This window comes from Mauremys mutica, chromosome 7 (assembly GCF_020497125.1).
Source record: "Mauremys mutica isolate MM-2020 ecotype Southern chromosome 7, ASM2049712v1, whole genome shotgun sequence".
Taxonomy (NCBI): domain Eukaryota; kingdom Metazoa; phylum Chordata; order Testudines; family Geoemydidae; genus Mauremys; species Mauremys mutica.
The window spans coordinates 6,991,843-7,019,487 of NC_059078.1; the positions used below are offsets into that span (position 1 = coordinate 6,991,843).

The following is a 27,645-nucleotide window of genomic DNA, read 5'->3' on the forward strand; positions in this document are numbered from 1 at the left end:
AAGGCATTTTTTTAAACCCTAGAAACCAAACTGTCTTGAATGGATGTGATTTAGGGGGTCTGTGAAACTAACCTCATTGTCAGTGGCAGCATGTGTCGATGGTCTCACAACCGCTTTGGCGGTGCAAGGGAAGGAAGAGATGGGGGTGGGGGAAGCCGATTTAAGGCTGTCTGCTTTACAGAGCTGCCATGTAACTTCCTCAGGCAGATTCTCTTTGATCTTAATACCAGTCTCTGTGTTGTCAGCTCAGAAATTCTAAGCACAGGCATTGCAAGGAATCAGTTTCCATAGGTATCCCACAAAACCCTTTGGGAATCCTTAAAAGGCACTCACTCTCCCATCACTGCAATCTATAGCTCAACTACTGGTTGCCTGCTAGCTAATTCATGGACCATCACATGCAAATGAAAGAAGCCTCCAAGTTTCTGAGCTATAAAACGTTCTGTTCCAGAATAAAATGAGGCAGAGTGCAACCTCAGGATGTACGATACCCATGTCAGCCATGCTAACCAGAGGGAAAAGTTAGAGGAAAGCCTTACATCTTGAAAACAAAAGCACACTTAATTGTCTGTGCGGATCCCATAAGAAAAACCTGGCTGGAAAATTTAATCAGCTGTAGTCAAAAGGAAGTCAGATGCAGGTGATACTTCGCAATTTTAGAGCCCCTTTTGTTTAAAGATCTGAAAGTGCTTTGCAAGCACTGAGCATCACACCATGTGACAGGCAGGAAAATTGTCTTCATTTTCAGCCAGGTAAACTGAGCCACTGTATAATTTAGATAAAATGGGTGCTTGTTTCGCTCTGTAGTATGCTTGTTTCCCACTACCCTACAACAACAGGCATATTCACAACCAAGGCATCTTTCATGCTTTTTTTTAAATAACAGCCTTGCATCATGTGACAGCTATAGCGTTGAAAGAAGCACTTCTGAGCTAATAAGCTTCTGCTTTCCACAGGCCTTTTTCTCTTACTGTGATGGAAAAACGGAGCCGTAAAATAATTGAGGTAGGGATTAGGAGATTTGGTACAGCAGGCCACCTAATATAAATGGCACAAATTGAGCTTCTCTCACTGTTGTCTCATATCAAATTTTATTTGATCGATTTTACTGTATTCCAGATTGCAAGCATAAGAGTGAAAGTTGTAATTATAGTTTTATTGATTCGTCATTAAGTTTCAATCAAGTTATAACTACAGGGAATGGCTATTATTTTGTGAGTAGTTTGTTTTTTTTTTGTTTCAGGCATCTTTCCTCCCCCTCCTTTCCCCTTGCACACACAAAATAATTGCTTTGATATAAAAAACTGCTTTTATAATGTGGATACTTACCTACGAAAGAGTGTGTTAGTGTTAGTGAAAGGCTTTGAGGCCACTGGGTGAATGAATGTTAATCGTATTCATATGCCATGCTACTAGATGTGAAAATAAGACGAGGAGAGGGCAGGGGGAGTCAAAGGCAGAACATGTTCCCTAAAGTTATGAGACACAATGTAAAACAAATATTAATGTTTGATGGCTTGTTATCCTTGTTGGTTTTTAAAACTAAAACATTCCCCTGTAATATTTGCATCCTAAGCAAACGCAGCTGTGCAACAAACCAGATGAGAAACAGACCAGTTATACTGAGTGATGTGCAGAACCAAAATGTAAACACATCCCTGAACAGTGTGTTCATTTTTCTTTTTGATTCTAGGAACTGAGGGAGTTAAGCACATCAGTGACCAAAAAAAAAAAAAAAAAAAGGGCAAATAAAATCTGACAGACACATTTTATATAATTAAAGTATAATACATTTTTTCCACAATTGAATCTCACTTGAGAGGGGCTTCTGAATACTGATACGAGGCGTACATAACTTTCAAGAAATCACTTACAAATGACAGACAAAACACAAGGGGAAAGACGTGTAGTACACCACATCATCCCAAAGAAGAAAGCGTTGCCTCAGTAGCATATGGAAATAGCCACAAAGCCTTCCTGTTGTCACCACTACCCAGTTCATCCAAAGGTAGCAAACATTTTTATTGTATCCAGGGATCTGAATTCTTCTTCCATCGTCTGCCTTGACATTGTCCCACATGTTTAGTCGTCATATGTCTTTACCAAGGGCTGCCAAAAGTGCTTGGAAAACATGAAATCATAAGTGGTGGAAAGGAAAACCAGATGTTTTAAAATTATTTCACTTTTAATCATCTAAGGTAGTGTCAGTAATGCGACCAGGGAACACTATTTTAAAATGGACAGTGTCCATTTTAAACAGTCACACTGTGTTTATTATGAATCTTAATCTGATGGATTGATTAGCCCAGTCTTTTTGTCAGGTTTATAATGGTGACATATGCAGTAATTAGAGGAAAGTTGGGTAAGAGTACAAACATCCTTCCACCCCCCACCCCCCCAAAACACCTAACTTGCTGCAAACTTCATTTTATGGTCTGAAAGTAAGTTTATCCCAGTTTGACTGACAATGTTTCCTTTCTAAGAGCCAATGCGCCTGGATTCAACATGGTGAATTTTACACCCTGCTGACTTTTCCACAGAGGTGAGAAAAAAGTCATTTGGCTCTTTTGCTGGGGAAGCTGGCTAACAAATAATCTTTTCCATGTAATATTTAGATATTGTTATGGTTACAACCTGGGTTTTGTGGGATAGTCAGTGAAACACTCTTGTAAGTTCTTATTGGCAAACATCAGGCCTGATCTTGTCTCTTCGTCCCTTTTGCGTCTTTGTTTTAGTCTGTGGTGGCTTTGCTTCTTTCTCTTCCTGTTCCCATTTTCAGAATCTAGCCAATAACTTGCTCCTCCATTTTGCGAGAGGATTTGTGTGAAAGAGCTCGCCTGGCCTCTTCTGCGGTAAGATCAAGAGGGTTTTTCAGTCTTGCTGGTGCACTTTGTCTTTCAGTGCTCTGAAGCTAGATCCCTGCAGAATTCACTGGGCCACACTTATCCTCATGTAGACTTCCAGGGAGCTATGAGAACGGCCACACTGGGTCAGACCAATGGACTCTCTAGCCCAGTATCCTGTCTTCCAACAGTGGCCAATGTCAGGTGCCCCAGGGGGAATGAACAGAACAGGTAATCATCAAATGATCCATCCCCTGTTGCCCATTCCCAGCTTCTGGCAAACAGAGGCTAGGGACACCATCCCTACCCATCCTGGCTAATAGCCATTGATGGACCTATCCTCTATGAACTTATCTAGTTCTTTTTAGAACCCTGTTATAGTCTTGGCCTTCACAACATCCTCTGGCAAAGAGTTGAACAGGTTGACTGTGTGTTGTGTGATGAAATGCTTCCTTTTGTTTTAAACCTGCTGCCTGTTCATTTCATTTGGTGATCCCTAGTTCTTGTGTTATGAGAAGGAGTAAATAACACTCCAAGACGTCTCCTCCCCAAAGCGTTAAAAGTTCACCAGTGGCAGGTCTGGCTGATATCTGTGGTGCTGCTGCAGGATAGAATGGGCTGCCTGACCTCGCTAGAAGATAGGGACTGTTAAGAAGGGAGGAGGGTGAGAGGGAACAAGACCGGTTGCTTTCCCATGAAGAGCAAAGAGTGGGAGCTAGCTCAGTGGCTGCCCTCTGAAAGCCAAGCCCATCACACTTCTTCCAACTTGAGGGTGGAACATGGGCTGCTAAGGAAGAGGAGAAGTCAGAATTGTGTCCCCCCCAAGCTCCTTTGGGGGTGAGCTCCTTCTGAGGTCAGGGGTTTACGCAGCTTCATTTAAAACCCACACTTTTAACAGAGCTGCACTCTGAGTTTTGGATTCCTTCCAAATCCAGAACTAGAGGGATGTTGAACTCTCATGGACTGAAGTGGCCCCAAAGTTTACTTTCCTTGTGGGATCCAGATGGCTAATTAACCTCTAATCTTCTCATGCCCTTAAATAAAGAACTGCAACAAAGAGATTTCAGCTCCATCCTCTAGTGGCAGTTACATGGCATTTAACTCAGTTCCCTTTTTTGGTTAAAGTACTGTGATGATCTGACACTACTCTCCGGTGATCCAGCAGGACAGTACCATATATTAGACTTCCAGTCTCCGAAGCACTTTCTGAGTGCACCTTTACTGAGCCAGCTTGAGTGAGTCATCTACATGTAAAAATATAACTCTGCAGGGATTGGGGACAAGGTAACACACAATTAGCACGGTGCAGACCAGATCTTTAAAGTTTTCAGGGGAGGATTAGGTGAATTCACACCTTTGTAATTTGTGTGGACCGTTGACCTCAGTTGGAGTGTACATAGGCCAATAATGAGTGCTTTTGAAATTTTCCCTTGTAATTAAATAGGTGTGAAGGAAAGTGGCCTGTTCCCTTCATTTTTGGCTCTTATATTCCAAGTCTCTCTCTTTTTTTTTTTTTTTTTTAAAAGCACCATGGTCTCACTTGGGTACAAGATGGTTTTTTGCTAATCTTAAAACCAATGGAAAAGTTTGCATAACACTTTGGATTTCAGTTAAAACTATTGCTTTTAAACAAACATTTCCCTGCAGTATCTGCCACCCTGAGATTATTATACAGTTCTTAAGGGTAGATCCTCACAGTCAACCACCCAGGGACCCACTCTGCTAGGCACTGCCTTTGCATAAAGTCAGTGACAGACCCTGGGTCCAAGAGTAGGGTGACCAGCTGTCCCGATTTTACAGGGACAGTCCTGATACTTGGGGCTTTTTCTTATATAGGCTCCTGTTTACCCCCACCCCTGTTCTGATTTCTCACGCTTGCTGTCTGGTCAGTCTATCCAAGAGCTTAATTTTAAAATGAAAATGAAATTGATTACGGATGTATGTGTAACTAACATCATTGTTTGTCATGAGGAATTTGAAAAGTAGACAGCATTATCAAATAAGGGTTGGGATTTTTTCTATATTAATATTCTCAGGTTTTAGTAACACAGGTTAAAGAAATTTGTTCCAGTCATTTAAAATTGACCATGTCCTTTTAATTTTATGACAATTCCCAGAGTGTTGATGATAGTGTTAGGGCCCGATCGTGCACACACGTGTGTACACACACACACTACGTTTAGATTGAGTATAAAATAATTTAAGCAGTTAGCAGCGGGACTTGCTGAGGCTGGCAAGAGAAGTAGGGCTTGTCGCTGTTGAAATGTGCATTGTCTTTTGAATTAATCATGGTGGGTTTTGAAATATTCATAATTTAATCTAGGTTAGCTCTGATCTACAAACGTGGTAGTATTTTGCCAAGCCCTCATACAGGAGTGTAATTGAGCAGTGGTGTAAAGGCCGCTGAGCAGATGAAATTGCTGCCATTATGACCTAGTGGAGAAGACAGAGAAGAAGTATAGCTAGATAAGAAGGAAACTCAAATTAAAGCTGCAGCCAGAAATTGCTTGTAAATAAAGATGAATGGAGGCAGAAATCCAGAGACACTGCCAACAAATTCATCATACAATTAAAGGCTGAAACAGCAAATTAGGAACTGTCAGCCACCTAACCAGCCACCCACAGTGTCTCTTGTATGCCTTCTTATACACATACACATGCCCTCTTTCTCTTCTTCAGCTCCATTTTTGAGTTCCATCCTTTGGTGAATCTATTCAATGCATGCCTTTAAAATGACAAAGCTACCGTCTTGGTTTTGCAGCTTGGCACCTGCTTCAGCTGAACTTGTATTCTTATTCTTATTCTTATTTGCATTGTTGTAGAACCTAGAAGCCCTAGTTGTGGGCCGGGGGAGGGGGGGGGCAGATTTTCAACTGATGTAAGTTGTCCTATCTCCATTGACTTCAGTGCAGTTACAAGTTTACTCCAGCTGAGAATCTGCCCTTAATTTTTTTTAAGGAAAGAAGGCTGTAGGAAGAAAGAGGGGATCAAGAATCCATATTAAGGGGAAATGGTTCAGCAAACTTTAACTCAGATGAAATTTCCACAGTATGGGGCTAATCCTACCCACAAGTTTCTGAGCAGATTTTAAAACGCTAACAATTATTCAACATGGAACGAAGAAGAATTCAGAAAACGTAGGTTGTATTCTCATAATGTTTCACTTGACTAGAGTCTCAGTAACTTTTGTCCTCCTGTGTCATCATTTTACCTCAGGCTGTTAGGAGATTGTTTTATGTTGGATGGGACATGTCATGGTACTTTTGGAAGCGAGTTTTTGCTGAAAGAATAATATTATTGGTTCATGGAGTTGTTTTTAAACTAAAAATATCAAGTTAATGGACTCACAGTGAAGCAAAAGCCACCAGAATAGGTTGCACCACACAGAAATTGGTCTTTAACAGTCGGACTGAGGGGCTAATTCACATTTACCCTAAGGTCCCTTTACACTGTCAGTGGCCGCTGCACACAAACCTAGTTAACGCAATGAGTCAACGGTCTAGCATAACAAGGGTGAGTGCTTAGAGTAAGTACAATATACTGGAGTTTTCAAAGCTATTTAGCTGTCTAATTTGCCACTGAAGGGTTTAATTGAACACTTTCATCTTGGCACTTGAAGAAAATTACCAAATGCGTAGGACCTTTGAGCCATGCCTAAATGTTAGCTGGCATAGGCATGGCCAAGAGTTACTTCAGATTGGACAGGGGGGCGCCCCGCAAGAATTAGGCAAGTGAAAGTTAGGCTTGGCCTGGGTGCAACCAGCTTACAAGGGAGAATGCTGGTTGGCTCAAGATCAGCTTCCCATCGGAAACTGCAGTTTAGCTCCAACAGGGACAGCAGCTGGGAGAGGAAGTCCAGTAACAGAAGCGACGCTGGAAAGGTGGAGTGGGCTAGTTCAGTGTTGGGCAGCTGGGGAGACAGGTTGAAGGGGATGCTGGAGCACAGGTGCTGGTGGTGTCGGGAGGCAGGAGCGTGGGATGCTTTGGCGTGACAGGTTTGGGAGTAGCTGGGTCACTGTTTCCTTTAATGGCCAGTCAGGCACTTGGCAAAACCGTTTTGGAAATTCCAGCCAGAGTCTCCTTAAAGATGGTAAGGAGGGAACTTGGAAGCATTGGTGCTGCCTTCCCTGAGGGGCAGCAGGCTGTTGCATTTCGCGCACGTTATTGCTCTGAACATTAAAGCCCACGGAACGTTCCACTTCTAAAACCCCACGGAGAGTTGAGATCCCAAGTGCCTTGCTGTGTGGAATCTCTCTCTTCTTTCTGTGTTTAGGGGAGCTGCAGCTAATTTAATGAAGTCGTTTTTGCATCAGTATCGGAAGAAAAAGCAGGAAAGAGATCCTGGCTTTCTTATCCTCTGTGTGCTGTAAGGACTCATCCAAAGTCCATTGTGGTCAACGTCCAGGCTCCCATTGTCTGCAGGGGGCTTTGGGTCAGGCCTGCATGTGGCTGCACCTCGCAGCAGCGAAAGGTTGTATCTGTGGTGGGGATAAGCTTAGTGCACTTTTCATGTTCCTTATCAAAGCAAAACCTCCAGACTTTCCAAGCTGAGCTTTAAAGCAGAAACCTGTCCTGGGTGGTGCTGTCAGGTCTGGCACTGGCTCCTCATGTAACCCCCTGGGGCAACTTGCTCTACACCATTAAAATGGAGATTATGATTCACACCCACACTTGTAAAGTGCATAAGGATCGATGGATTAAAAAATGCTAGTGTGACACTCCCTACCCTCCTGCCCCCATGAGTGTGTTACAGCTCCCCCAGACATCTCCCTGATCCACAGGGGATGTCTGTCACAGCCTCAGCTATGGGAAGTGGCTCTTTAGCTTAAGCCAGAGGGACTTTCATTTTCAATCCCTGATATCTGCCAAGATGGCGGCCATAACACAAGTGGGGGTTTATCTGGGATTGAACTGCTGTGGGGCTCGGATACTCAGGATAAGCTTTCCGTGTTCAGGGGAAGCACATAACCCACTGGCCAGTGTATATAGAGTCTTCCCCTCTGCGTGAAGTGGCTTTGAACTTTATTTGAATGTCTCAATAAGGCATATAAATGTCTAAGGAATCAGATGCAAATCCTGTTCTCACCTCTTCTCTTCGCTGAATTTTTTTTTTCCTAGCCAAGAGCCATGGTTGGAGCTTATGGGAAGAAAAAGTGATGTTTTGGGAGATTACAGTCTTCCTTCCATGTATTACATGAACAAACAAACCAATTTATCATTATAAACTGGAGGAGGAATCGGAACAAGTCCTGAAGAGCCAATTTTTTAATCTGTTTCTTAGTAACACAATACAGCGAGGGCTATAGAGCAGTCTGTCACATACTGCAATGTTAAACTTCAGGCAGGCTCAGAGAGAAGAGCCTGTCTGGAGAGGGGATCTGTATATCTCACTTCAGTTGATCTTATTGTTTTCTCTTCAGTGGCCAAAGGAAATCCATGAACAGATTCTTTAGGACTTAGTAAAAAAAAGATGCTGTTGGTTAAAATCATAGGTAATAAATTAAATGAGAAGAAGGTTCTAGTGGCGAGGATATAATTTTAATTAGTAAACTGAAGGGATCAGAAGAGGAATTTCCAGCTAGAATGATAATCACAGTATCTTAATAACATATGCTAATTGATGTTATTAATCAGCCTCACATTTGAAATTAAAAAAAAGTATTCAATCTATTAAAGGGAGCATCTTAGATAGTAACAGAGGTGATCAGAATCTGTCATTTACTAGAAATATTAACCTGTTTTGAGCAGCGTGTGAGAGTCTGAGTTAGAAAGAAGTTTGTCTGCAAAGTTGTGGGCAGATCTAATGCAAAGTGCATAAAACAAAATATTTTTGTTGCTCCTCTGTTTGAAAAGGGATTTGAAATTAAACTCACTTTTTTTTCTACATTACAAATAATGGGTCCTCCTTTCGCCCCCTCTTTCCTGGAAGTGATTGCCAAGCTTTCTGATGGTGATACCACATTCAGATGCAATCAGAGATGCATTTTTTTCTTTCCATTCAAATGAGTAAGGAGGGACTTCTGGGTCTCAGGGCTTGGCTATATTAGAAAAATTGCACTGCCATAATGAAATCTATTTGAAATCATCATAATTAAGAGTGCAAACCCTAATGTACAGACCCTCAAACTGCTTTAACCATCACTTAAATTGGTTTAGCTCATGCTGGTGAAGTACTAATTTAAGTTAGGGTTGACTGATTTGAGTAGGTTTTCACAGTCTTAATTTTTAAAATCAGTTTCCTTAAACCAGAAGAACTCTTCTACTTTAGCTTGGGTCTGAGGCTGCCTCATGTTCCCACTCTGTTCAGGTCTCCTGGATCTTTTGCCAGACACCTTGAGCAACGGAAAGAAAACGAGGACCACATATTTCAGATGTAGCAAAGTGTGTGTTTTATTGGGAGGGCTGAGAATGTCTGAGAGAATCTCTGCACCATTGAGAGTACGTATTCCATAGCAAGGACACTGCGTCTGATTCTGATTGTATAGTGGTGTCTGTCAGGAGTAACTCTGTGGAATTAGACAGGCATGAAACTAGGTAGTGAGATCAGAATTAGGCCAGTTTCTTTACCACTCTGCACAGCACCAGGCACAGTTTTGGTCCTATATAAATAAATGCTATAAATGTAATAAGTATTCTTTGTGGTTCACTTTTAAAGAGCAAGGGCCGTACAGTCCGCATAAAAATCGATGAGAAAATTCCCAAAGACTTCAGTGGGAGGTCGATCAGGCCTCAAGATCAAGAGGTGGTGTAAAGGCCAAGGCTAACAATTCCAGTTCAGAGACAAAAGAAAAACAATTTATCTTGCCGTGCAGAATCTTTCAGGACTGGGATGAGAAATCAGGGATCTAGTGCCAGCTCTGCTACAGCCTAAAGGTATCTCCTTTAGTATAGTTTTTGTGCTGTAGTTTTCCCCGAATGGCTGCAATAATTACCTTGCCTGAGTATTGTGAGATTTAATTTAATGTCTATAAAGCACTCGCTCTGCTCCTTGGATACGAGGTGCTATAGAAGTGTAGCACATTGGATTTTCATTTGATTAAGAGTAAACTTATGCAAATGATGTTTAAGAATGAGTGTCCCCAGACTGAAAAATGCTCCCTTAGCACCAGGTTGAGTCATAAATTAAATTTGCATGGTGCTCAACAGTGAAGGCTTCCCAGCCCTCTCAGTACATAAACAAAAACTCATTAAAATTAATACAGTGTCTTTCCCAAGAACTCTAGAAAACAAAACCTTAATCATAGGACAAAGTGTTCCATGGGCCCAGAGCAGCTATAGCAGCAAAAATAAGTAAGGGTAAAATTTTCAAAAGCATCCAGGTGACGTAAGTTCTTATAAGTCGCATTTGCAAAGCAGACTTAAGGCCAGATTTTTAAAGGTATTTAGGGGCCTGACTCACATTGATTTCACTGGGAGTTGTTAGGTGCCTAAATACATTTAAGGCCTGGCCCTTTGGGAGCCTAAGTCTCATTGAAAGTCAGTGGCTCCTAAGTCACTTTTGAAAATGTTACCCCAAAGCTATTTTACTCCTCTGCAGCCTTGAAACCAGCCCTTTTCCCCCCATTTATTCCTACTCTAGATACGCTGCCCTTGGTCAAGCATCAGTAGCATAGTATGGGGCCCAATGTTCCATGGAAGTGTTAAATCTTGATCCACAGGCTGAGAGCTGGCCAGCTCAGAGAGCCAGACTTCCTGCGCTTGGGCACTGGGAAGTGGTGTTGCAGTAGTATAATGCAATTGTCACCCAGGTTTGCGTTAGCATTTCCAGGTCGGAATGAGCAAGGAAAGGCCACCGTCTGAACTTAAAATCCCTTTCATCAGCTGGCTAATGGGGAGGGAGGATGGGCTAATGGTCAGGGCTCTAGCCTGGGACTCGCACAATCCCAGTTCAAATCCCTGCTCCACCACAGACTTTTTGTGTGGCTTTGGGGCTAGACCTGCAGAGGGAATTTGCAATGCTGCCTTCCAGTGGAATCCGTAGCCCACTGGGTCCTAAGGGTGAGTGAGGAGACGCTCTGCAGCAGCAGGACTTCGCTGCCTGTGCACAGCGCTGCGCTGTCTGGTAGAAAAGTAGGGGACTTTACCAGCAGAAATTTAGGAACTGTGGAAATTTAGTGCCCACAGAGTTAGGTGGCAGCTGAGTAGGGGTTTTGAGGATCTAAACTTTGGATTTAGGTGCCTAAAATGTTAGGTGGGTTCCTAAATCCCTTTGTGGATCTAGCCCTTAGTCCCTGGGCTTCAGCTCCTCATCTATACAATGGGGATAACAGTGCTAACTCAAAGGTGGGTTGTGAGGATAAATACGGTAAAGATGGCGAGGTGCTCAACTACTACAGTAATGGAGGCCAGATAAATGTCTAAAATAGATCTAAAGTGCAAGGACTGTGGCAGACTACAGACCAAAATGGCCCGCTGGAGCTGCTCTCTCAAGTCACAAAGCCGGGAATCAGATTTCAGAGTAGCAGCCGTGTTAGTCTGTATCCGCAAAAAGAACAGGAGTACTTGTGGCACCTTAGAGACTAACACATTTATTTCAGCATGAGCTTTCATGGGCTACAGCTCACTTCTTCAGATGCATAGAATGGAACACACAGAGAGGAGATATTTATACATACAGAGAACATGAAAAGGTGGAAGTAAGCCAGGAATAGCACTGTACCACATGTGGTCCCATTTCTGAGGAAAACATGTCCTGCGTCAACCCAATTTAAATGTTCTACATAAGCCCTCGTAATACCTGGTCTGTTGTGTTTCAAATGCCTCTGAAGGATGCATTAGTACATGGGTCTAGTGCAGGAGCAGGAGTGTGGCTAACTACTGCTAAGTCCACAATCCTGACAACCAGCTTTCTCTTTCCCAACTACTGCAAAAGAGTTCGTACAAATTGGTTAGCCTGAAATACAAAGCGTTAGAACAGAACACAAACTGGTGGGATTTGATTATTATATTTTGTTTAGAAAAATAATAAAATAAGGAAATAGAAGGTTTCGCTTCAAATGTGTCTAAAGACTCAGCAGAGTTTGGATTTCTTTTTGAGATCTGGATTGGCACCTTACAATCAATTTCGAGCAGAGTATATTAAAAATGTCAATGAGGACTGACTTGTGCCTCTGAAGAACACTGTCTTGCCAGTTTCTGGGTAATGTGGTTATTATTCTCCAGAATTATGGTACGTTCTACCTGCAGAGAAATCTCTCCTGGACTACTACTTAAATCTTGAATACAATATGATGCATGAGTAACGGTGTGTCAAGCTCCACTGGATTTCTTTGAAGCACGGGATGTAGTCTAATGAGGATGGCCTGAGGTGAAGTGGTGTGGAAAATAAGCATTGTTTCTTCCAGTCAAAGTAAGTCAGATCCCCACAAGAAAACGGCCATTTCCCAGTTATTGGATGCAGTTAAAGAAGTGAATATATTGGTCATCTCCCTAATATTTAATGTAAAGTAAGAAGCAGTTTTTCAGCCCAATCACAAAAGGATTTCTGGTTTGTTTTTATCGATCTATATAAAAATGCAAAACTTCAAGGAAGGAGATTTTACAAGCTTTGATAATGTGTTCAATCGCGCTGAATTTAGCGGTTGCATTATAACTCTTACTGGACAGTGCTGTACCCTTCTATGCCAATTCATAATGACCTTGCTTCTCAAAACGATAGCGGTAGATGTCATTTACCCCTAAAACAAAATTATCAATCCCTTTAGGATGGGCAATGGAGGAATTGTGAATCATTACAATGTCTCCGTTCCCCTGTTAGTAAATTCAGTGGAGCGAGATGGCCAAAGAGTGAGTGGGACTATGAAGGAGCTGGTGAGGCTGAAAGGAAGTATACCACTGAATAATGGTGGAAATGCTTTTCTCTCTCTGGATTGGTCCTTTCTTTAGCAATTATCATCACAGGGTATGAGCGCTGTCCTTTGCTGATTTGTCTAATATCAGTGGTGATCTGCACATACCTTTAATATCCTATGGATAATCTCTTGTTTGTGCTTTCACTGTTCCCTATCTATGGCATGATCACAGGTGTTCCTCATGAAAAACTCATGTAAAGTTATAAGAAGGCCTGTCCTCTTCATCTGTTACTAATCAGCTTGTGCTGAGCACCTTTTAGTTATTTTCCTCCTCCTAAGTGAGATAAAAGTTTCCCAGGAACTAATCTTCTCTACAAACTTCTGTATGCCACATAAGGTGGAATTTTCAAAAGTGCTTGGCACTGGCCTAACTTTGGTCCCGTTGAAGTCAGTGATAAAACTCCGGTCAACACTGAGTGCTTCTGAAAATCCCAGTGTTAACTTGTAGCAAGGGCTTGCCCACCTGAGGCGGTTGCAGTAGTTTAAGTGAGTGTGGTTTTTAAAGTGTGATGTACATAATCAGCCCGCAAGGCTGTGTAGACACTGCTATTTCAGTTTAAACCAGACTTACTTTGGCTTTGCTGCAGTTGATTAGGAACAGGGTTCGATTACATTGAAATAAGCCACAGTTTGGACTGATTTAACTAGAAAATTAGATCAATATTTGGGCTTAGGAATTTGGACTTCAGGTACTAACAATAATAATTGAGCTAAAGCATATTCTAATCAAATACTGACCAGAAGATGGCAGTCTTGATACACAGGTGAAGTCTAGTAGTTAATTTTTTTTTTTTTTTTTTGCAGAGAAGGAAAAACTGCATGTTTCCTTCAGTTAATTTGAAAAATATACCCTCTTAGCAAGATGAGGATAAGTGCTAATGATAAAATACACACATTTTTAGTGGCAATTGCCCCCAACAAGCAAACGCAACTAGGAAATTAGAAGTGCGCTTAGATTTATGACTCATTACATGTTTCACAAGGTTCATCTGGTAATGATTTAAGACCAAATGTTTTGAAATTCATGACTCTTTCCAGCCATAATTATAACACTAAAAGGGTAATAAGACAACAGGTGCTAATATTGTCACATTAGCCAGCCTGCTCTGTAAAATAAAGCTAGAAGCATAATGATGCCATTAAGACCAATTTTTATTATTTGAGCTTATATCTAAAGTACTTCATCCTTTGTTCAGATTTCATGATTAGCATGTATGGGCACCCTGGTGTGAGGGAGAGCTTGTAAACTTCAGTCTTAAGTCATACGAGATTGCATAGCGCTGTATATCGCCAGAGTTTGGGAAATAAACAATATATGTGGCAAAAGCCATTTTCTCTCTAAGCAATAATCAGAATCCTACAGTCTCTGACTTCAATGGGCCAAGAGCTCCCTAACAAATCAGTTTTGCCCCATATACAGAGACCACTCAGAAAAATTGTCTGGTGCCTTAATGAAGGTCGAGGTTATCTGGAGCCTATCTCGATGTATCCAGAGGCGATGAAGGGGTATAAACTTCTGACAGAAACAGAGGGCCAAATTCATTCCTCTTTTAGCTTCACTGCAGTCAGTGGGATTGCACCAGGGATGAACTGGATTCTAATAAGCGCGCTCTGGACTGCACTGTTCTCCATGAGTCAGTGGTGTCAGTCTGTGCAACATTAACTTCTGTTACTGCGTTTGCAGAGTGTCTCTGTGTAGAACCGAGACAGGTGCTGTGGAGCTAGCTGTTGTTGAAGACAAGCGTCCGTTCTTAATTTCCCTCTTTTAACAGCTCCTGTGTCATGGCTAGTGTGTGTCTGGATATGAAGTTGAGAAGATAAAAGTAAACGGAGGCCAGGTGCTGCTTGGTGGGAATATGTTGTGATTAGGATAGTCACCAATGAGATGTCACCATGTAGGAAGCTAACATTCTGTACCTTCTTATACGCCAGACACAATGCCAACGGATGCATTTGCCGCTCCGACTCCCGTTCTAGTAATAATATTTCATTAACTTTTCCTAAGACCCCAATACAGCAGTGAGTTCTGGGCAAATGCAGGGAGTCTCTCCTTGTGGACCTCATTAGGAGATCGTGACCTACAACTGTAGATTTAACCCTCTGTGATCTGAAACCTGGGGGCATTTGTGAGGGACAGATGTAGTCATGTAGCTTAAAATTTTACACTAGACTTTCTAAGTCAATAGTCATTTAAAGCTGAAGGCCGGTGTCTTTGGATGAAAAGCATCACTGGTACACACTATGCTAAGAAAGCAAATGATAGGATGTGTATTGATTACATTATCTTAATTCATGCTGTGTTACCTATAAGCCACTGAAGTGCTTTAAGTCTGAGTACGGTAAATCAATTGAAAAGTCCCTTCCCGTCCCCCGCCACCAGTCCCTTCTCTCCACTGAAGTTGAGTTTGTTACATTTTCATCCTGTGGCCCAATAGGCAGGTGTGAAATTAATTTTGCACGCTTTCCCTTTGAAGGCGAGGGCTCGGATCACATCAGAAGAATGCTTAGTTGTTACTGATAGTAAGGTACACATGCAAAAACAATAAGGTAACGAGTCATAAGTTCAGATGTACAGTGAAAAATGTCAGTGTTCTGTTTAGCTGCAACAGTTTTTGCACAAAAACTCGTGAGCAAAGAGTGCCCTATGGAACCTATCTGACAATAGACCCTGGGATGACATTAGCTTTTACTTTCTTTCATACCAGTACAATGCAATCACTTGTTTTTGTTCTTGTGCAGTGAAATATTCCCTTGTAGCTCAAATTCAAATCGGAAAAACATCAAAGTTAATATGAAACAAAATGGAAGGCACTGCAAATATCTGGAGGAAATAGATAGATACATTACTTTGTAGCCACCCCTCTCATGCCAAAATTGCAACGCCACAGAAGTCAGGAAGCCACGCTGGGCTCTTTGTACCCCCTTGGTTGGGTAGATTGTTTTTCATCTGAAAGCCTTTTTAAAGTTTTCTTCCTGCCTCCGTACTTTTAAGGAATAAAAAGCTAATGTAAGGACATGGAGTGTTATGAAGCATGAAGTTCTATAAATATTTATGCTGAACTACAAAAAAAAGTTGGCAATTCTTATTTTCTTGACATATTGGGGTCATTTGTTGGTTTTGACCCCTGGAATTGAAGCACACATGGAGTGGTACCTCTTTGGAATGACTCTTGACTATTGCAAGTACAACAGGATGAGCTAGTGAGTTACAAGAGAATTTATTTCCCAGCCACTTTTGAATACAGATGTTAAACTTTACACCGTGTTAAAAAAAGAAAAGAAAAGGTAATCCTACAAGCTACCAGTAATGCTTATTCAATTTGTACATCCTGAAAACAAGCTATTAACTTTAATATGCCTAATGAAAACATTAATGTATACAAATTAGTTGCTTAATTTATTTGAGTTCATTTTTGGAGGAACAGATTTCATCCAGGTTGCTTTTTTTATTATGTGCATGTCCCTTTGAATGCAAAACATTTTAAAACACATTTAATTTTAACTTCTTTTTGGGGCCAAATTCTCTGTTGTTCCTTTCCTGTACTAGGCTAAGGTGGGTCTAAGCCACCTTTGTACTTTTCATATTCTAGCACCAGCACTAGCTACATTAGCCCCATGCTACTTTGTTAGGTTGACTGATAAGACTTCTCTATGCAGTGTTGTTGTAGCTGTATTGGTCCCAGGATATTGGAGAGACAAAGTGCGTGGAGTAATATCTTTCGTTGGACCAAGTTCTGTTGGAGAGAGAGCCAGTCTTTCGAGCTTACACAGAGCTCTTCTTCTAGTCTGAGGACCCTCCACCTCTGCAGAGTCCTAGGACCCTACGTCTGAGCCTGAGTGTGACAGATTTGCATGTAGACAGAAGGGGGGTTTGGACTCAAGCCTGGTCTACAATACAGAATTACTTTGGTATAACTATGTCGCTCAGAGATGTGAATAATCCGCACCCCTCCGTGACATAGCGCTGTTTACTGTCGGTATAACTATCTCAGCGAGAGCTTCTCCCACCCGCGTAGCTACCACCTCTCCTGGAGGTGGATTAACTAAGGCTATGTTTACACAGCACACCTCACAATGGCACGGCTGTGCCCCGCAGCTGTGCTGTTGTAAGGTGTGCTGTGTGGCCGCTCTTCATTGCCGAGAGAGAGCGACAAAATAAAACCACCTCAATCAGGGGCGGTACTTCGTCGACGGGAGCGCAGCTCCCGCTGATGAAGCGCTGTCCACACCAGTGCTTTTCATCACTAAAACTTTTGTTGTTCAGGGGGGGTCGGGGGTGGGTTTCCATACCCCGAGCGACAAAAGTTGTAGCGACAAAAGCGCCAGGGTAGACGTAGCCTGAGATGACGGGAGAAGCTCGCTCCCGTTGGCTCCCGTTGGCTTAGAGCGTCTTCATTAAAGCGCTACCATGGTGCAGCCGCATCAGTGCAGCGTTTTAAGTGTAGACCTGCCCTGAGCCTGGGCTTACACTGCAGTGTAGACATACCCAGAGTAGGGATGTAAAAGGTTAACTGGTAAGCATTAGGCTTACCGTTAACCAACCTTAAATGTTAACCCCAGCGGCCTCACGCCAGCCAGAGGGACCCCATCCCGAGCCCCCGCCACGCCAAGTCCTCCGGACCGATTTCGGTGAACAGTTACCCAGTTAAATGATATAATTTTAACTGGTTAACTTTTTTAACCAGTATTTACATCCCTAACCCAGAGTGTCACAGCTAAGATGAAACAGATTGTTGAGCATAACTAGTTAACACATTTCAAGGGACCATTCATGGGGAAGTAGCCTGTTAACACCCCTCAAGTCATGGCTAGGAGAAAGCTGGGGAGGTGAGGGGTTAGTGGATGACTGATTGTTGTAATAAGCCATAAATCCAGTGTCTCTGTTCATTCCATGATTTTTAGTGTCTAGCAAAGTTATGAATTTAAGCTCCCAGACTCATCTTTTGAAGGTGTTGTGCAGGTTTCCTTTGAGGATGAGGACCGAGAGGTCAGAAATAGAGTGATTGCTTTGTGAAAAGTGTTCACCCCCAGGAGATGGTGGTTTTTATCTTACTGTTTTTCCGTGTGAGTTCATTTGAGAGCGTACCGATGTTGGTTTCACCCATGGAGTTGTTATTGGGGCATTTAGTGCATTGGATGAGGTGTTGTGATAGGCGTGTGTAAGACCCATGGATCCTGAAAGGTATGTTGTGTGGGGTGTTGATCATTGTAGCAATGGAGATGCTGGTTTTGCATCTGTTGTTCTGGCAGGGTGTGATGCCGCTTTGAGTTGATGTGTTCTGGTCTATGGAGAGCTTGCATGTGATGGAGAGTTGGTTTGAAGGCCAGAAGACTTTTATAGGCCGTTACATCAGCACAGCAGGAGTGCAAGTACATTGACTATGTCTCTTTCTGCCCTCTCCCTGCCTCGTCTGTCAGAGTCTGGGAGGAGAGCTGGCACCAAGCCATTATATCAGTTCTGTACCAGATAGGGAATCTCTCTCTGACTGGAAGATTCTATAGGGGCCATTTCTGCCTCCTTTACACTGCTGGTGTGATGTAAAAGGTCCTCAACGTAGGGCAAAAATCTAGTCCTTAATCTTTAAAAATACCGTTATTCTCAGGCTTTCCAGGGTTGTGATGTTACTGTTCTATGCAAATAAACCACTGCTATTGTGTTGTTAAGACAGAGATTTTAACTGTAGAAAAGCCAAAAGATTCGGGGATCAGATTCTTCCACTGCACAGTATGAGGAACTCCCATTGTGACAGGGAAGCACCTCCACTGCCAGATCAATTGAGTCCTGGTAGCCACAACCTAGGAGTATGTAAAAAACAACAACAACAACAAAACAACACCCTTGGAGCATCTCAGTAAACTGACTTAAGGGGCAAGAACAGAGGAGCCTTGTAAGGAGGACCCTAGCTGAATTCAGGGGGGAAGCTTAGGAGCAAAGTCCTGTTTGTTTCCAAAGAAAGCAAGCAGGAAGAGAGGAGTGTATGAGGATGCATACGGTGCTGAGCAGGGTGGGGATTTGGTATGTTTTATGAGTTACTTGCATCCTGTCTTGGGAGAGTTATTCTTCCTGCAGCACTTTTACCAGTACTTCTTTTTATGTGGCAATAGGGTCTTCCAATACAGACAGGCCACAAATACAGAATGAAAATGCCACACACACCTGTTAAAGTTAGGTAATTTCCTATCTATGCAATCACAAATTTAAAAAAAACCAAACAAACAAGGACTTCACCACTTGAGGCAAACTGAGCTTATTTAACTCTTACCATCCTCACAATAATATCTAAACGCCCTCACACACTTACTCCTCACCAGAACAGCCACCACCCCTTTGCTTCAGCCATACAAACTCACCCACATTGCCCGGGGCCCCATTCCTCAAAAACCACACCCACATGCAATCTTAACTGACCTCAAATGATTGTGTGTCGCAATAACAGGTTACAGACTTTGTAAATAAGTCTACCCTGGCAGCTGGGGAGTGCCACTAGTTGCAGTGAATCCTTTAAGGCACCCAGCCTTGAGACTCACCTTGGATGGCAGGTCTGTTGGCTGGGAGACCAGGAAACATCAGTACCAGTACTTGCTTCTCTCTGCAGTGGCTGAGCTTCACCATGCATTTGAAGGGGCTCTTTACAATAAATATTTTTATTTCCATCCAATGCTCGGTGAAGTGTTCCTCAGTCTTGGTCACTAGAGGACATAATGTGACCGTCTTGCTCATTTGGAAAACAAACGTGCAAATTGGTCTGGAGAAAAGTCTTTCCACATGTCCTATTTACAGTGCTAATATTGAGAAGGATTCCTGTGACTTCGAAACAACTTTCAAGCTTTCTCCCTTTCTTTAATGATCCCTTACTCCAAATCTGCTTCTGCTTTGAGAGTCACTGTCAAACTGAAACATTTGTGGAGGGCACTTCCATTTTTCATTAGCGTAGCGTTGTACATTCCGATTTCAGCAAGCACACAGCACTGTCTGACAGTGAGTACCTAAGTGTCTCACCAACAGTTTTTAAGGTTGACTCTGAAATATACAAACCGTTTCTCACTTTTGCAGGTTTCACTGTGTGGAAGGAAAAGAAAACAAACTTTATAAGGGAAGTGGACTCAGGTGTGTGTAGTCTAATTATAGGCTTCTTTTACAGGTTGCCTGTCTAATACGGGTTCCTTCTGAAGTTGTAAAGCAGAGGGCTCAAGTTTCTCCTTCATCCAGTACCTTTCAAGTTCTTTCCAACACCTTATATCGAGAGGTAAGGTCTGATCAAAACTTGTGAATTATAGCCACTTCCAACTGTTCTCCAAGTCCAGTGCTGTATGTTCCTAGCAACTTTCCAAAACTATCCTTTGGCTAAGAGTTATTGGCATGTGACATTGGAATAGAATGCTAGCGAGTTATGTTGCTTCTCTTCATATTTGGGGCATCTGCACCTGGAAACGGGTTAAAATCCTCTAGTTTCTATAATGCCTTATGCAGTAATTTAACTCTTTCAAATCAGTCTGCTGGTTCCACGGCTTCATTAGTAGCAGAGCTGCCTGTGCTACAGCTAAGGTTAATGAATTAAAGCATTTAAAGTTCTCATGGGATTTGCAGAAAGAAAATGTCATTAGCGTAATGTTTATGGTACTGCAGCCTTTCTGCAATGCTGATACACATGCCTGGAACTGTTGGGTCCTTTACTTTCCCTTGTGTGTGATAGGCAGAAGGACATCCCAGGGAGATTACTTTAGCACCCATTGTCAGGGAAAGCATTTTACGTGCCTCCCTGATGGAGGACAAGTCATCCCTTAACCCGAATGGTTATATCAAGCCTGAAGCCTGTCACAAGAACTGAATCCCTTCCTGCAGAGCTGATTCTCTTTGTACCTCTACTCCAGGAGTGAGTGGAGCAGATTGGTGGTTAGAGCAAAGCTCTACTTCCCACAGTTCCAAATATAAAAAAGTTTCAACTAACGCCCTTTAATATCCCCATAAGGACGTGTCTCCAGCGTTTCCTGGATACTACCCAGGAGCATGGGCCAAGTTTCCTCTATGTCCTTTTAAGCCAATAGGATCCTTCCTCTGTCTGAGGCAGTCATCTGAGCATTGTGATTCAGTATCTGCCACTGACCAGGTATCTGGCTGTGAAATTCTGAGCCAGCAAACTCAGTTGATAGAAGAAGTATTGGGTACGTGTCTGCATAAATGCTGGGGAAGAGAGTGATTTTAAGTTTCAAGTTGGTGGAGTGGCAGCTTAGACTCCAAACTCTGAAAAGCTTTCCTTGATATTTCTGGAGTCTTGTTTTCCCAGAACTCAGGGCCCTGGAGAGACTGTACCAGCCAAGGACTATATTAAAACCCTTTCTGTGAAAGGTGGCACTCATATTCCTCGCATGCTTGTCAATACCGTGATTCTGGCTCTGTTCTGCTTTGCTCCGTAAATGTAGGTCAATGCACTAGTTGGGTAATGCGCTCTGTGAGGGTGTGTCTAACGTGTTCTGCATTAATTGGTCCACGTAGACCCTGCTGGTGTGCACTAAAAGTTGGCAAGCACGCTTTAGTGTAGTACTGAGGAGCACATTTAGTGCATACCAGCAGGGTCTCCATGGACCAACACGTTAATACGCTTTAGATATCACACCCCTGTAGTGTGCATCGCCGTGCTACGTAGTCAAGCCCTAAAGTGTTGTGTGGAGGCTATAATCTCTCTCTACTCCCTTAAAGGTATATGCTTTCCCTGTCACATCTCTTTCTACCTCCCATACTATCTATCAATCTTGGATACTTATTTAGCCTCCATAGTATCTGAGTGCCTGAATCTTTAATATATTTATCCTCACAACTGTGAGTGGGGCAGTGCTATTATCTTTATTTTACAGTTGGGGAAACGGAGGCAGAGAACCTAAGTGACTTGCCCTAATCACACAGAGTCTTTAGCAGAGCAGGGACTTGAACCCAGGTCTCCCGAGTCCGAGGCTAGTGCTCTAACCACTGGACCTTCCTTCCTTTCTATAGTTGAAACTGGGCTAGCAACATTGATATGCTCAGATCCACAGTTGTTGCTAAAACTGCTTCAGATATTGTGCAGACAGGGCAGATGGAGTCTTAAACGTTACCATCTGAGATCCAAGATGGAGGAACTATAGAGCAGCCTTGCAAAATTCTATTTGTTAATTTCCTCATGATGGAAAATCAGTTTCCAGACTCTTCCTCTCCCTGCTACCTTTAAAGAAAAGGGGGCGGGGGTGCTGTTGTGGACAGGCTGAGTGGATACATTTAGGCAAAGTCCTTTTGCATTAGTTTGCAATATTTAATTTGTGGGATAGGCACCTAGGGTAATTTTTTCTTTTGCATGAGTGTTAAATACTATTGACCTACATTTTGAAAAAATACCTGCTGACTTTTGGGTGCTGAACTTGAGACACCCTGTACAGGGGGAGGAGGAGATAGGTACTGATTTTCTGAGGATGAGCTCTGTACACTTCTTAAAATCAAGCCCCTTTCAGGTGTCAGGTTAGGCAACCAAAACCAGCAGTCATTAAAAAAAAATTAGCTCTAATTTTTCCATCTTTGTCATCCTTCTGGTGAGCGTGGGTGAGCCGATTTTATAGCAGGGCTAGTACACTTTTTAGGCTGACGTTAGAAGGCTGCAGCTCTCAGACAACTCCAGTTATGTCTGCTTTTCCTCCTCTCTTCTTTTTCCATCCCATCCCTGACCCACAAGATCCACTGGTGTTCGAGATACTGTCATAGAAGCACTGAAAGGAGAACTGAACCTTGATATACATGCAGTGCATAAATGCAATTTTCTGATTACAAATAAAACATTTAAAAGTCTTTCCTCATAGTGACTCTGAACCAGAGCAAGTAAGAAACCAGACCTATGACCAGCTTGTCATCCTAGGTGCCAATTTCATGTGGGCCATTTAACTTGAACATCCTGCTACTCTGCTTACATATGCATTTGGAAGAGTGGAGGCTTCTAGCTCTGCAGCTGCGCATGGCAAATATTAGGTAGTCAGAATATGAAATAATGTATTTCTGTGCCTTCCTGCTCTTCTGATTCAAGTTATAGGGCAGGGGTCGGCAACCTTTCAGAAGTGCTGTGCCGAGTTTTCATTTATTCACTCTAATTTAAGGTTTTGCATGCCAGTAATACATTTTAACGTTTTTAAAAGGTCTCTTTCTATAAGTCTATAATATATAACTAAACTATTGTTGTATGTAAAGAAGTAAATAAGGTTTTTAAAATGTTTAAGAAGCTTCATTTAAAATTAAATTAAAATGCAGAGCCCCCCCGGACCGGTGGCCAGGACCCGGGCAGTGTGAGTGCCACTGAAAATCAGCTCGTGTGCCGCCTTCGGCACCCGTGCCATAGGTTGCCTACCCCTGTTATAGGATCTGTTTTCTACTTGAGGTGTACGGATAAGGTGTACGGGTATATGATTATTCTTCGCGCTGATTAAACATACTTTGAAAGGAAGATGAAACCTGCTGGTGTGGTAAACCTTGGAAGACAGTGTTCAGTGCTATGATCAAGTCATTAGAAGTTCAGGTCTTGCTCTTAGTAAGGCTGTAATACCTGTCATGTAATTAATCACCAGTAAATTGTAGTATCTGCTAATGTAAGTTTCTGTAGCTGAAGTTTTCATTTGTTGCTTTACAGGGTATTCAAGGACTTTATCGAGGTTACAAAAGCACAGTATTAAGAGAGGTAAAACACTTGTTTTCTGTTTTGAAATTGTTCTGTTGTACTGTATCATATCTTGTTGGGAAAAAGAAATCATGGTACTACTGCATCAAACAGATGGCTCTGCAAACTTTCAATACAAATATTTCATTCTAGGTAAGTTAACTAGTTATGGATATGTAATGGGAGCTTAGATAAAACATGGATAAGCATCTATGATATACAAGTGGCAACTAATCTGTGCCTCAGTCCTCTTAGTTTTGATGCTGCGAGGATGTAATTGAATGGTTATGCAGTGGCTGCTCCAGGCACCAGCGCTGCAAGCGCGTGCCTGGGGCAGCAGGCCGCGGGGGGGTGCCCTGCCAGTCGCGGTGAGGGCGGCAGTCAGGCTGCCTTTGGCGGCTTGCCTGCGGGAGGTCCGCCGGTCCCGCGGATTTGTCGGCAATTTGGCCGAAGGTAGCCTGACTGCCGTGCTTGGGGCGGCAAAAAAGCTAGAGCTGCCCCCGTGGAAATGTATCAGTTATGAAGAAATATATAATAAAGTATTGGTAAAATTGTGTAAGTTCTGTGATGTGCATCCAGTAAGTGTTTATACACAGGGTGGCACTGTCTGTCTCTCAGTCCCTGTTTCTGTGTGAGAGATGCATACAGCCTTTCACAGCAAGACATATAAATGTAATGCAGCTTTCTTTGACCCTAAATCCAAGGAACGCTGTCATAGGGAAGAATAAATACTGAACGTGTACTTTACCCGACTAAGCTAAAACATTTTTTTAAAGGTTAAAAATATTGGTGAATCTCAGGATTTGCACTTTCATTAACGTGTTGTTGCTACACTTTGTCAAAGAGGGAGACTTTTAAAAGGAATTAAAAATTCCTGTGTTGAATTTTGTGGGCCCAGTCTGTTCTTGCTGAATTAATTGGGAGCAAGATCAGAGCCAGCGTGCAATTTCAGCGTTGTCACTCTTTAGGTATTCGTTGTGATTTTGGCCCTGATTCTGTAATTGGATTCTTTGTGAAGCCCTGCTGAAGTCAATGGGACTCACTGTGGGAGCAGAGCTCTGCTCTGGGGAATCTGATCGTATGATCGAAGCATTTATGTTGCAGCATATTCAAAGACCAAAAAAAACCACTGCATCTGTGACTTGCCTATAGCTCTCATTTGGAGAGTGCAAGACGAATATGGATTCCCTCTACATATTAGTATTGGGAGGATTCCCAACTGTTATATTTGTGATTCTAATCTTACCAGTCCCTTGCACTCTAAAAAGTATTGAGTAGTAGTAACATGGTGATATGGGTTTAAACTTCTCAATCAGACTTGTCATTTGCAGAACACTTTAGAGAAGGATACAGGATTGTTTTCCTCTGAAAATAATGGTATAAATGTCTTTCAGAATTGTGCTTTACCTACGGTGTTTAGTTAGGCGTAGCACATGTATTTTGTTCGTAAATGAGACTTAGCTAAGCAATCAGGGTTGGATCTTAGCCTTTTTAAAAAACTCAGACTAGATTTTTACCATTAGAAAAGATATATTCATTATTTATATTACCATTGATAGTAATGCTAACTAATTAGCATTTGAAAGCCTGCTTTCAGCAGCATTCATTGCTTTAAAGAACTTCCCTTCATGCCCAAAACTGTATTCAGTGATAAAGATATATGTATTGTGTAAACCTTACTACATAAAGTAAGAAATTCCAAATATAGTGTTGCTTTAAGTACCAACAAGTGTTAATGCCAGAGTTTATTTTAGCCATTGCAAATGTTTCAAAAATTAGTTATTTGTGTGAAGATGACACTGGCTTTTCTGAAACATAACCCCCACCACAGCTTCATCCTGTACTTATTTTCTGGCTCACTAAACACACGTTATTCCCTCCGATTTCATCTGGAGGCAGGCAAAAGAGGGCAACAAGGCTTTTTGATTTCTCCGAGGGGTTCTGAATAAATGAATAAATTTAGATGCCATAGAATACAGATTTTGCATACTAACAGATAAAACACGTGGTTACAACTGGATGCAAGTCTCTTTAAAAATTTGTTTTGACATATGTCAGGACGGTAATTAATTTCCAGGCCCTTCGCCTAGCCCAGGGTGTGACCTTTCCGAGATAACTTTGTTTACCCAAAATAGCAGGACTTTGCTGGAAATTTAATTGGGGTCCTTTTTACTATGTATATTCATAAATGATCCTTCAGAACTGATTTCAGTTGAAATATTGCTTTTTTGGAGTAGCTGTCCAATAGAATGAGAAAAATTATTGTCTAATGAAATGTGGTTTCTCTTCAAAATGAAACAAATAATAGATGATCTGTTTAAAAAAAAAATCCCTATCCTTTTAACACAGTGTTAAGACCATCACATTTTGTGACGCTAAATATTGCTTTTTGCAGTGAAGTGTCCATTTGATAGTCTGAGTAAAAGCAGCACATTGAACTCTTTGCTGGAAATGTTGTAAAGCTGAAACTTCTGCTGGGTGTCCCCTCCCCTCGCCCTCCCTACTTTTAGAATGCATTTCTTCCTTCCTTCAGCGGAAGGTCCTCTATAAAAGCCCGTGTTAATTCATTAGATACCTCTGTGCATTCCCTGTCTTGTATGCATACAGTAACATTTAATTCTAGCTGAATCTGGTGTTTATGGAATCTCTTTGCATGCTTCAGCTTTTGCTTGCACAAAGCCATTTTAGTTACAGAAAAAGGGAGTTTCAGTATATGGGCTACAGGGTTGGATTTTTTTTTTTAATAGGGCCCAACATATTGATTAACTTCAATGGAGGAGCAGAGTGGAGAACTGAGCCATTACTTAAGATTCTCTCCTAACTCAGAGCAGATGGCTAGTTCATGTGTCTCTCCCTTCCCCTTTGGTTTCCACAAATTTCTCATTCCCCTTTTAGTGTCTCTTCCCACTCAAACCCCATTTCCTATTGGTACCTACATCTTCCTCCATTTTGCTTCTATCTACCTTTGGGTTCTTCTGACCCCAAAACCCCCAAGGGAGATTAGGTGCATTGCAGTTGTGGGTCTGTTCCTCCATGCATGCATCCCACATAGTTCCTCCATACATGCATCCCATACATAGTATCCCACCTTGCATTCACATGCACTTGCATGTGTAAAAGGCATTCTGTTAAAAGTGGCCCTTGTTGTCCAGCTCATCCCATCTGACCTGCTCACAACATGCAATTTCAAGCTCACCTGTACAGATCTTACACAGCAGTTAAAACAGCTGGATGTTAAAAATTATTAAATTTATGCACTAGCATTGCTAGCACCAGCCTGAAAGATGCACGCCCAGGCCCCCGGAAGAGAGCTGCTGGGCTAGAGGGCTGGACTACATGAGCGCTCAATGAGACTTTCCTGTCTGGATAAGTGGCAGGACACAGAAGGCTGTGAGAAGACATGGAATTCTCACGATGTCATTGCCAAGTGAGAGAGACACTTTCTCGGGTGGTAGTACACCATTTTGTAGAAAGTAGATCATGCTAGTGAGAGGGGGTGTGAATTATCACTTTCCCCAACACTGAAAAATGTGTTCACAAAAACTCCCCAACAGTCTTACAGCAAGGCAGAGAAAATATCCATTATAAGGTCTCCAAAATGTCTTAATTTTCTACTTCTGCTGAGACTCTACACAAGCAAACTGAGCCAGAGTTTTAATTCCTGCATAATTCATTTTATTAACTATGACCAAGTAGAACATCTGTTAAAATTCCATAATGTTAAGTTCATGGGAAAAAGAGAGCAACCCCCAAGTTCTCCTTGGAATTTTTCCATTTATATTAATGCTACAGCCTTCTAACAGATGTCTTAAATGGACATTGCTATCAATGAGACTACGACACAAATGAAAATGAAGCACCTTGTCAAATCTTGCTATTTACCATAGCTCACTGTATAATGAATGACTTCACTCTATGCATCTCTGTGCGCGTATATGGTAGCTTCACAGTAGCAATAGCATAGTTAAGGTTGAAATGTCACTTTTGTTGTAAATTACTGCTAGTGCTTGGAAAATGCAAAGTGCTAATTTAAAAAAGCCCAATAATTAATCACTTTTAAACATATTACAGCTGGATTGAAAAATGTTTATGCTTGTCCCAGCCCAGGAGTGAACTGAAGAAGCAAGAGTAGGTGGTTTTCAGCTCTTGGTGGGTTTTTTTGCTCACCAGTAACCTGACAGAAGCTTTGCTTTAGAAGATCAAGCCTGGCGTTTGAATGATCGTGAATAAACGTGCACTTTGTACTTAGCCTTGTCTGAGGAAACTTGGGCTCCCACCCTGCAA

General features: G+C 42.1%; 1 protein-coding gene across 2 annotated transcripts in view; it reads left to right on the forward strand.

The window, feature by feature from the left end:
• Positions 1–27,645, forward strand: part of SLC25A26 (solute carrier family 25 member 26) — a 125,665-nt gene that overhangs the window by 18,035 nt on the left and 79,985 nt on the right. For both annotated transcript variants that reach the window (XM_045023690.1, XM_045023691.1), the window contains exons 4-5: positions 19,837–19,941; positions 23,335–23,382. In XM_045023690.1, the coding sequence (XP_044879625.1) occupies positions 19,837–19,941; positions 23,335–23,382 (153 nt within the window). The remainder of the gene's footprint in view (positions 1–19,836; positions 19,942–23,334; positions 23,383–27,645) is intronic.